The 12,372-nt window shown below is 30.5% G+C and overlaps 1 protein-coding gene across 1 annotated transcript; it reads left to right on the top strand.

Annotated features, from left to right (window-relative positions):
- Positions 1-9,030: 9,030 nt before the first annotated feature.
- LOC106402345 (NAC domain-containing protein 18) lies at positions 9,031-10,569 on the top strand. Its single transcript, XM_048760480.1, has 4 exons — positions 9,031-9,306; positions 9,401-9,702; positions 9,796-10,241; positions 10,386-10,569. The coding sequence occupies exons 1-4, from the start codon at positions 9,060-9,062 to the stop codon at positions 10,504-10,506; spliced, it is 1,116 nt and encodes a 371-aa protein (XP_048616437.1). The 5' UTR covers positions 9,031-9,059; the 3' UTR covers positions 10,507-10,569.
- The last annotated feature ends 1,803 nt before the right edge of the window (positions 10,570-12,372 follow it).

Raw genomic sequence — 12,372 nt, 5'->3', positions numbered from 1 at the left:
TAAAATTAAAAAAAAGAACTAAGACACAAAAATTGTTATCAAATATTTATTATTCATAATAATTAATTTTCATATATACGTTAATCATATTAGGTAATTTCGTAGCTTCTAATTAAGGAAAGTGCAAAAAAAATTTTGGTAGATTATTTATCAATTAGATAGTTAGTTTAATAAAAAATATAATGTAAGTCAAGATGGACCAACCTATTTTTCTAAGAATAGTATATTTTATATAGTCATTTATTAAATGAGAATTTATAATCATACAGTTCTATGATCATTCATATCATTTTATAACTGAATATTTAAATAATCGATAACAAAAATTTCAATGTGAAATCTTTAATAAGTTTATAATTTATAAATGTTTTTGAAAATTCATTGAAAGTTTTAATATTAAAATATTTATGTAATCTTATGGTATATAGTATAATCTATATATATATATATAATATATATGTTTTATTATTAAATGATATTTTTTACTCATATGGTTTTAAAATAATGTGTATCTTCTTATAATATTAAATAAAAGTTCATATTAATACAATTTTATGATCATTTGTAACTTATTATGACAAAAAAAATAATCTATTGATCACAAAATTTTCAGAGTGGGGATATTCAAATTTCTAATAATTTATAGACGTTTTGAAAAATTCATAATATAACATATAAGAAAAATTATAAATGTTTTTATTATATATTTAATGTGATTTTTAAATATATTTTAATAATATAAAATTAAAAAAAGAACTAAGATACAAAAATTGTTATCAAATATTTATTATTCATTATAATTAATTTTCACATATACGTTAATCATATTAGGTAATTTCGTAGCTTTTATTTAAGGAAAGTGCAAAATATTTTTTGGTACGTTATTTATCAATTCGATAGTTAGTTTAATAAAAAGTGTAATATAAGTTAAGATGAACCAACCTATTTTTCTAGGAATAGTATATTTTGTATAGTTATTTATTAAATAAGAATTTATAATCATACAGTTCTATGATCGTTCATATCGTTTTATAACAAAATATTTAAATCATCGATAACAAAATTTTCAATCTAAAATCTTTAATAAATTTATAATTTATAAATGTTCTTGAAAATTCATTGAAAGTTTTAATATTAAAATATTTATGTAATCTTATGGTATATAGTGTTTAATATATATATATATATATATTTATTTATTTTATTATTAAATGATATTTTTTACTCATATGGTTTTAAAATCATGTGCATCTTCTTATAATAAAAATTTTAAACCAATTGATCATTAATTTTTAACATAATAATTTTAATAGTTTTAGTCATTTATTGTCGTTTTTAAAAATTCAAAATATAACATATACGAAAAAATCTAAATTTTATTTTTATAGCTAATTTGATTGTTTAATTTATTTTAATAATATAAAATTAAACAAAAAATGATGGAGGAGATATACATTGTTATCAAATCTTTATTATTAAACTCATTAATTGTCATATATATATTAGTCATTTATGGTAATTCCGTAGGTTTTATTTAAGGAAAGAAAATATCATATCATATCATTATATCATATAGTTTGACCAACTTATGTATCTAACAACATATAAAAATCGAATGTGGACCTACTTATTTTTCAATTGAATGTAATTGACTACCTAATTGAGTGCCACCTATGCATTGGGGCCTCTTTTAATTAATACAAAATTGAGGTTACATCTTTTCAAATGTTCCTCAATTAATATATAAGGGATTAAAAGAGTAAATGTTGGTGTTGTTGTGTGCATAATCCGAAATTGCAAAAGTGTTTTACATTGTATATATCATTCATATCATGAAAACCTAGTTCCGGACCAGAGAAAATATTCATTGATATTATAAAAACCTAGCTCTGGACCAGAGAAAATATTATGATCTAAGAACACTTCCGATTAGAAGTTTTCAAAAGGGAATTCTCACAATTACACAAATAAAAAAGTTAAGAAAGAGAAAGAAATAGAGGCTTCAAAGAAGAAATTAGATTTTTTAAAACCCCGTCTAACATTTGTTAATACTCAATTGATTCAATTTGTATTTCTTAATTAAACTTTAACTTCTTTATTTACACATGTATATTAGAATATTATACTTTTTTGTTTAATAACCCCAATAAATCTCATGGATAATGCTAGTGATGGGAATATGAGTCACTACCCGCGAATCCCGTCCCGTTTGATCCGTCAAATGGCGGGAAAAGGTCGACCGATTAAAAAATTCAACATACGAGTGCGGATTGAGTCAATTTTAAGCAGGATAGATGCGGATCGACCAAATTTGATTCGCGGTACATGCCAACCCGCTTTTTAAAAAAGAAACAAAAAAGTTTGTAAAACAAAAAATAAAAATTTGTTAAAATATAGAATTTTTTTAAAAAATGATATAATTTAAATATAAATATATTTTTATATGATTTTTTTTAAAAAATAATTAACATATAATAAAAATAATTATTTTATTAAATTTAATATTATCGGCGGATCATGCGGGTTACCCGTAAATCTTAGCGGGGCAGGTGCAGATATATCATTTTTTCTCAGCGGGTCATATGGGTCGGAATTTTGAATAAAAAAAGGAGTCGATCTGCGGTTTGGCAAATCAGGTGGGGCGGGTTGGTCCGCGAACCGATCTCTAGATAATGCTGCTCTATAAGGTTCAAACTCCTCATAATAATAATAAAATAATGAGTTTTAGGATAATAAGTCCAGTCTTCAGACATTATTTTCTTCTAAAATATGGTAATGAAATAATTTTATTAGAGAACTGTAAAATAAGAACTTAGACTGGACTTAGGTTTCAAATAAGAACTTAGATTTTTTTTCAAAACCCATCTAACATTTGTCAATTCTCAATTGATTCAATTTTTATTTCTTAATTAAACTTTAACTTCTTTATTTACACTATATATATTAGAATATTATACTTTTTTGTTTAATAACCCCAATAAATATCTCATGGATAATGCTGCTCTAAAGTTCAAACTCCTCGTAATAATAATTAAATAAGGAGTTTTAGGATAATAAGTCCAGTCTTTAAACAATATTTTCTTCTAAAATATGGTAATGAAATCATTTTATTAGAGAACTGTAAAAATGTTTTAAAGAGCATCTTTTAATTTGGCGATGTTATTATCGATAACTTATAATTATAATAAAAAGGAAGGGCAAGAAAATGAGTGGATTTCCTCACACATACCGGTGAGATTCCTTTTTATACATATTCTTAAATCTAAGATTCAAAATAGCGAACCACAATTTTTCTTGTTGCTAAAAATTAAAGGACTCCACGTTTTGCAATAAACCATTACTTCATCTCTTGTTAATTTTCTAACAATCTCACATTTGAAAGCTGGCATGCTGACGGTGGAAAACTTGACTATACTCGTGGCATATACTATACAGATATCTTTCTATGGTTTTAGAAACAAAACGTGTTGTTTTTCTTCGTCTGTTTTATCTTTTTGATTTATTTACCTTTTAGTTTGTGTTACGTCAAATCAAAATGATGAATGGTAAACAAAATTAGTTTGAATGCAAAAGGATAACTCTTTAGCAAAGGATAATACTCTCGCTATCTTTCAATGGTAAACAAAACCAGTGTATTGCCACCACTCAATACGATATACTATTGACTGTGTTTGCAAGGAAATTTGCTAGTTTAAAACACCCTTCAGGTCTAAAATATGTAAGCTTTTGACAATATAATATAGAATAACAATAATTTTTTTGTTCAACGAATAACAATAATATCTAAACAGACGTTGGTTCTTGTTTATATTGGTAGATCAAATAACAAAAGCACTTTAACTTATTAATGCAAGTGTTTTTTTTAAAGTCTGCATATAGATATTTTGGAGGTTTCTTTTTTTTTTTTTATCACAGAAACTGCTGGAAAAATTAAAACAAAAAATAAAAGAAAACAAAAAAAATAATACGCCTAAAAACGGGTTATTACAAAATCGAAGATCCAAAAAACCTTGATCAAAACAGAATAGAAAGAAAGAAATGGTGACAGCTGCCACCGAATAAGATTCGCCATAACTTTACGGATTCCTCCGTAAAGGTGACATGTCGACCGATGGACATCGCCTAAGCCGGAGCATCTGAAGAAAACTTGAGTCTAAGAAGTGAGACAACTTTTACCGAACAAGGAACCCTAGAAACTGAGACGTCGTGAGACACCTAAAACACAACGACGGAGGATTTTCCTGTAGAATAATCTTCCTCTACGTCAAGCCTTCGCTCCAAAGAACCCCGAATCACCACGCAGCTTAGACGGAAACAACTTCTCCACCGAAGTAAAAAAAAAGAAGAGAATATAAAGGGTTTGAGGTACACGTTCTAGTCTCGACTCGATCATATCTGAATCGTGAAACCAAATTCACACCCTAACTTTTCAAGTATCGCATAACCCACCACCGACTTAGATCGACGAATTTCAAGATCCACTGCCGACGAAATTAAACGTACATGAAAAATAAGGTGAACATAAAATAAAAAACGAAAAGAACCATTTCACAGCAGCAGAAGAACTAACTACCAAAGAAATGAAGCACAACTCGTTGAAAATTGCCTACAAGTAAGAAATATAGTTTTGTATATTTAATTTTATCGTTATGAATTATGAATAACAAAATGTAAAATGACAATTAAACAATATATGAATATCTCAGATCTGAAGACTGATTTTAATAGTTTCTCATCAGTATTCTATTTAATAGTTTATCTAATAATTAAGAAACTATACAAATGGATTCTTATTATCTAAAATATCTGCATATTAATTTTTATTTTCACATATTATCTATTATTATTTTCTATTTTATTATTTTGATAACTTTATAGATATTTGAGTTGAAAATCACCCGAGTTTAAAAATTCAATAAGGCAAAACTAACAAAAAAATTGGTGACTAGGGGTATAGCCTCCGCCCAAGCGCGGAGCCGGATAAGTTATTGATCGTTGTGTAGTTTTTTTTACTGGATTTTGTCGTTTATTTTTTTCCACTTTTGTTTTTCCGTGTTGTTTATAATGGTGATGAACATAGTATTTGGAAGTCACACAGTTTGATTAAATTGATATAAGAATGACCGGCGAATTCATATGCATTATTTTCGTAATGATTTGATCGACCATTAGCGTTATTAGCGCTTTCATGTTCAAAAGATAAAGTTTATGAAGTTGTTTAGTTTTACTTAGGTGGTTGTTAGTATATAAAACACATAGTGTAAGGAACAAAATATAAAATTTGAATTCAAAAAATTAAACAATTTATCGAACAATAAATTAAATTATTTTCTTATTTTACCTAAATTAATTTCAAAATATAGAATTGTAATAAACTATTTTTAAAAAAATTAATAACTCTAGAAAAATTTATAAAATTATACGGTTGCAAAATTATTTATTTTTAGAGTTTTACTCGACTTTGTTAAAAATAGTTTATGGTGGACAAAAAAAATGTCAGAAATAGGTAAACTAAAAAAATACACCACTAACAAATCTTGTCTGAGTTAGAACCCGTCGACGTTTCATTAATAATCCAAAATAGAAATAAAATCTCCGAACAGAGAAAACATGCAAGGGAAAAAATATTCAAAGTTTATGATGGAAAACAAAGATAATAACAGTTTTTAAAAATGCATAGAAAAGACGTTGATGGGCTGATAGGAATATAATAAATATTTCCAATCACTCACGGCAGCGCTTGCGGTTGTTCTGAGCATCTGAAATCTCTAGAGGATCTGCTGCAGCACATTCCTCATCGACCTTGTCTCCCAAAACAGACGGGCCCAATGATGTTGCCAATCTTACGTCACCTTCACTGCTTGGAAGAATGTTCTCACTGTGCTCCTGAAATACATGAACGTTATGACAACTAAATTAGACAACCTTGCCATGGTTCTCTATGATGGTATCTTCAGTGATGGTGGAGATAGTGAAGGTACGGTGATTGCTATTAATGGCTTCCATCAATTTGAGAGCTCTCCATGTTTTGGTCTGGATCTTGGCAAGTAGCTATGAATACATCAAACACTATGTTGCTGGCATGAGATTTGAATAGACCTAGAGAGCCTGCAACAACATAGACGGTGAGGTTCTTGAGTATATTGAGCTCCACCAAGCCAGACACACTCGTTTTCAACACCTTGTTCCCTATCTCTCTTATAATTACTGCCATGTCCCTCGATGCAGTTCACCGCAGCAGGTTTATTAATGTCGGAGAAAAAGTTACCTGACCAATAAATTTCAAGTTTTTAAGTCTCAAGATGACACTAAGCTAAAAGACATTGTTTTAAAATCAAACCAATAACACACAAAAGGAACTCACCAGAGATTCCGATCACATCCATGTCAGGGGAATCATCGCTGAGGAACTCAATAACATTATGCACACCTTTGGTTACCATGTCCATCCCCATTGCACCACACAGGTGTTACAACTGAACCATACATAGCCATTTTTTCTCTGCCAATGTACAGTGAACAGTTTGTAGCCTCGTAAATCTAATTGACATGCATCCACAAAATCATTATTTCATCAGCAAAAGTTTCAATCTTGAGTCGAACCACACCACAAACATAAATTTTTTTACATCTTTGTGGTACCTGTTGAAAATGACAGCCGACGTTTCGAAGTGATCTGGATTCTCCTAGGAAGGCTTAAGTTCCATAGCACGTTGGCACGACAAAAGCCGGACAATAGGCGCTCTAGTTGTACCGTCCTTCAGCTCCCCCTGAGACGTACCCAGCCTTGCAGCCTCTGTTAGTCCTAGCAACCAAATAACTTTCCGTTATAGCCCATCAGAACAGAGTTTACATCATATTAGTTAATCGGACAACTTCAAAGCGATCAATCAAATTTCACGATCGACCCCCTATCGTAGCGATGGATGGTAGTGATTCACACGAACTGGGATAGAACCGTGGATCTCGGAATTCTGCCCAAAGAAACATACACTTAAAGTATTAAAACTGATAGCTTGAATATTGATTAAACAAATATGGTATATAGTATTCCATAGAAAGTCAAATTGTCAATACCTTTTCCTGGGTACTATGTTCTAGGCCGAGAAAGGTAGCGGGGACAACGACCGATTAAGCAACAACAACACTGGAGGCTGACATTTTCGAAGGTTGGCTAAAAGCTGCGACAATTCAATTTAGGAGTAATTTAATAAGAGATATGAGTCTCAAGGTTTGTTTGAGGAATTATATATACTGAGACGGATCGTTTCAGAGGTGAAACGGTACAATAACTGATCGTTGGAGATATATAGAGGTGAAGATGAAAAGTTTCAGAATTTTTTTTGATAAGCTAAAAGGGTAACGCTTCGGTTTATCGGTGGAGACAGAGTACTATAAAAATCCTAGGTACATACAAAAGAGATTTAGCCCGCTTATAAGTTTTATTGGACCAGAATGCGAATTTTACTAAATAAGTCTCGATGATCAAAGTTACACGTGAGTATTAAAACATTACAGTTATGTGTGGGATCCACTATAAGAAATCATTCATAAATATGTATTAGTTTCGGTAATTAATGTACAAAGTGTCTTTTAGTTCAGTGGTATAAATGTTGGTGTTTATATCACAGTAATCCGGATTCGAACCACAGATTTTATATTTTTTCACAAAGTGGAGTCTACTTACCTGCTGATGTGTCGCATCAAGAGTGATGAAACTGACACATTATAATGTAGATTATATATGTATATATAATGATAATAAAATAATATTCCAAGTGGTCACGATGAAATACTAATAACAAAAGCGTGAGATGACATCTGAAACGTAAAAAATGTTTTATTGAAATTTCCCACACCGAACCCGCCATCCATTTCCACATCATCCGTTTGTTACATTTGTGTGGCAATGTCATTATTGTTTTACAGCTTGCCACTTGTCGACTGGACTCATACTCAGATGAACACGGTACTATTGGCAGGCATGCGTTTTGGTAATGTCCATACATAAAATATAGTGATTTTGCTATTTTTTGTAGCATTATCAAGATTTGTCAAATTTTAAATTTTAACAATTTCTGGAAACGATGTTCCTTGTATATGATATTGGCCTAAAAATATGGTTTAGATAAAGAAAATATTATTAATTTACAGAAAATTAACTTATAGGGTTAAAATTTTTTTTGACACGTACTGTTTTATATTTATCTTACAAGTTTAAGTGTTTCCAATTTCAATACTGTCAGTATATATTATCTGATAGACTACTCATCATCAACTTTCTTTTTCAGTTTCTCCGACGGTTAATTTCATGATAAATTTGTATTTGTGGTTGATAATTTTCTTACTAATATTTTCAGTGGCGTTTTCATCTAAAATTAACGAGTAGCTGTATAATGTAAGTAGGTACATCAATAGAGGAAAACAACAGGCGAAATCAATAGTGAACTTTCTAAAATGACTTTTGTGTTATTTTAATTTAGTAAAAGGACAAACACATTTATGTATTTTATGTAATGAAATGTATCGCTATCGTTGTTGATCGCAAATTCCACGTCATGGCCGCTCGTGTCGAGCCGCACTTCGAGCTTATATGAACATTGAACACATATTATAATGCATGGTTAAGAAAGTCATTATCTAATTCAAGATATCTGATTTACCCTTATGCAGTACTTTAGTATGGTAATTAAACAGATTCGCCATGATTAGTCAGACTTTGTATATGTGTCGAAATGTCGTCATTCTTTATCTGCTTTTAAGTGCCAACCAAACCACGCTTAAACCGGCTGAATTATGGGGAATATGAATTATTATAAATTGGAAACATAGACTAAAATTTATATTTTAACAAAAGAATAATAAATAAAAATTAAAAACAATTATTATTTATCATGAATAAAAATATATTATTTTATCAATAATTTTATAAATTAATAAAATATCATAACTATAATATATGTAATTATTAAAAAAACTATTGTATAAATACATGTGGATGCAATGGTGTACGTACAAAAGATTCCAGTGGATAAAAACCATTCATACTTGGCTTTTTTATGCATCCATTTAAAATACAAGAGAGCTTAACGCTGACTCCCTCAAGAAAGTGTCAAGCTATGGAGAGCACCGATTCTTCCGGTGGTCCGCCGCCGCAGCCAAACCTTCCTCCCGGATTCCGATTCCACCCAACCGACGAAGAACTCGTGATCCACTACCTCAAACGCAAAGCAGACTCTTCTCCTTTACCAGTCGCCATCATAGCCGACGTCGATCTCTACAAACACGATCCATGGGAACTTCCCGGTAAACTAAACCAAAACCAAACCGGTCAGATCCGTATTGTTTTCTTTTGTTTTTTTCTGACCATTTTTCTTGATTCTTGTCTAAATTCTTACAGAGAAGGCTTTGTTCGGAGAACAAGAGTGGTACTTCTTCAGTCCACGTGATCGGAAATATCCAAACGGAGCTAGACCGAACCGAGCTGCTACTTCTGGTTATTGGAAAGCGACCGGTACAGATAAACCGGTGATTTCAACCGGAGATGGTAACAAAAAAGTCGGAGTCAAGAAAGCTCTCGTGTTCTACACTGGGAAGCCACCGAAAGGAATTAAATCAGATTGGATCATGCATGAATATCGCTTAGCCGATAATAAACCTAGTCTCAGATGTGACTTTGGTCACAAGAAAAACTCTCTCCGGGTAAATAATATTATTATTATAGTATTGTTATGAATTTTTAATTATTATTTTCTAGGGATTGATGTTGTTTTTGATTGGTTTAAAACTATGTAGCTTGATGATTGGGTGTTGTGTCGGATCTACAAGAAAAACAACAGTACATCATCCCGACATCATCATCATCATCATCTGGATAACGATAAGGATGATGATCTTTACCGTCTTCCTATGTCGGTTCCCGGTCAAAATGTTTCAAGAACGAATCTTTTTTCGGCGGTTTTCTCCGATAACAACAACCCGGCGGCTATATACGACGGAGGTGGCGGCGGAACCGGTTACTCGATGAATCACGATTTTGCATCGTCGTCTGGATTGAATCAGAAACCGAATATTCCGATGCCGTTTTGGGATCAAGATCCGGCTAAGAGGTTTAACGGCGGCGTTGGAGACGGTTCTGACATGGTCTCTTCAGTGGCGGCGCCGTCATTAATGCAGCAGCAAGGTGGGGTTTTGGGGGATGGTTTAGACAGGACCTCGTACCAGTTAACCGGTTTGAATTGGTAATTATTTCCGGTCGATTCGCTGTGAAAATTAGAAATCGAATTTAGAATGAGTTCGATCGGTTTAATTACATATTTTGAAGATTTGTGTATACGGTTTGAGTAATCTGGGGAATTGGTTATGGTTGATTGGTTATTGTATAGGGTTAGAACGAAGGAGATTAAAGAGATTAGAGAAGTGAGGAATGAGGCAACATATAGAAGATACAAATTAATTTTATTTTCTTCGTATGATGGTTATTATTATTCACTAAACGTATATTAGATGTTTCATGTTTGTATACTGTATAAATTGATGCATGTAAATATAAATTAACAGTTGTAGATATTAGTGTGGTTTTATTCAGATATTTATGCAATCGTACACTACAAGAAAACAGCGGCATACTGAGGGAAAAAATCGTCGGTATGTCGTCGGAATAACGCTATTCCGACGACATACCGACGAAAAAAGTCCTCGGAAATAACTCCTCGGAAATTCATCTTTTCTCGGAAATTCCTCGAAAATTTCCGACGGAATTCCGAGGAAATGAATTTCCTCGGAATATTCCGAGGACTTTTTTCGTCGGAAATTCCTCGGAATATTCCGAGGAATATGTCGTCGGAATATTCCGAGGGATACACTTCCTCGGAATATTTCCAAAATTCAAAAAAAAAATTATAAATTTATTTTTTTAAATTGAAATTCAAAAATATAAAATTAAAATTGAAATAGAAAATATATTTAAAATACAAAAATAATAAAAAAGTTTTTATAAATAAAAAAATGTTTTATAAATACAAAATTAGTTTTAATAAATATAAATATTTTTATAAATATGAAATCATCTTTTTATAAATACAAAATAGTTTTTATAAATACAAAAAATAATAAAATAGTGTTTATAAATAAAAAAAATGTTTTATAAATACAAAATTAGTTTTAATAAATATAAATATTTTTATAGATATGAAATCATCTTTTTATAAATACAAAATAGTATTTATAAATACAAAAAATAATAAAATAGTGTTTATAAATCAAAAAATGTTTTATAAATACAAAATTAATTTTAAAATATGAAATCATCTTTTATAAATCCAAAAACGAATTTATATACAAAGAACGTTTTGTATATTTAAAAATAGTTTTTATAAATACAAAAATAAAAAATAGTGTTTATAAATCAAAAAAATGTTTTATAAATACAAAATTAGTTTTAATAAATATAAATATTTTTATAAATATGAAATCATCTTTTATAAATCCAAAAATCGAATTTATATACAAAAACGTTTTGTAAAATCGAATTTATATAAACGTTTTGTAAATACAAAAATAATAAACAATTTATAAAAAAAATTCTAAATCAATTCAACACAACCAAATCACAATTCTAAACCTGTTACACAACAAATCACAATCCTACCCAATCACCCTAACAAAAATCTATCAAAAAACTTCTAAAATCATCTAATCTACTTAAAAACCTAACAAATAGGACCTAAGAGAATGGGATAAGGTCCTTACATGATTTGTAAAGGAATGGAAAGGATTCGCCGGAGAGATCGTCGCGAGAGAAGGTGGAGAACGCCGGAAGGAGAGAGAGATTGCCGGAGAGGAAGAAGAGAGAAATGGGGAAGAAGAGAGAAATGGGGAAGAAGATGCGGTTCGAGTTTATAAAACCTTGGGTCTGACGGATATTTTCCGTCGGAATTCCCTCAGTATTTTCAATTTCAATTTTCGCGAAATATTTGGCGGCTTGTTTGCCCGGTTAAATGAAAATATACCGAGGAAATTCCGACGGCCACTGAAATATCCGTCGGAATTTCCTCGGAATATTTTCATTAATTTGAGGAAAAAGAATATCATGTGCATGTATTTCTATGAATTTATATTGTTCCTCGGAATTTCCTCGGAATATTCCGAGGAAATACCGAGGAACTAGTGTTTGGGGTTTCAAAACATCAATTTTTTTTGCCATATTTCATTTCTTATACAATTGTAATGCATACCATTGAAGATTCTTTGTATAGATGAGCATAAACCATGAAATAACAAATTTCAAAACGAATTGTAAGTATTCCCTTTACCGTTCATTAAAGTGTATAAGTGTTTCTCTTATGTTGTGGGAATTTCGTTCATACAATC

The sequence above is a fragment of the Brassica napus genome, chromosome C6, assembly GCF_020379485.1.
Source record: "Brassica napus cultivar Da-Ae chromosome C6, Da-Ae, whole genome shotgun sequence".
Taxonomy (NCBI): domain Eukaryota; kingdom Viridiplantae; phylum Streptophyta; class Magnoliopsida; order Brassicales; family Brassicaceae; genus Brassica; species Brassica napus.
The sequence above is the reverse complement of the archived record's forward strand: the minus strand, read 5'-3'. Positions and strand labels throughout refer to the sequence as shown.

Bases quoted from the DNA above. Each gene is read 5' to 3' on its own strand.
- LOC106402345 (XM_048760480.1), top strand. From the start codon at position 9,060: ATGCATCCATTTAAAATACAAGAGAGCTTAACGCTGACTCCCTCAAGA. The intron at 9,307-9,400 runs GTAAACTAAACC...AAATTCTTACAG, and splicing joins CGATCCATGGGAACTTCCCG to AGAAGGCTTTGTTCGGAGAA. The intron at 9,703-9,795 runs GTAAATAATATT...AAAACTATGTAG, and splicing joins ACAAGAAAAACTCTCTCCGG to CTTGATGATTGGGTGTTGTG.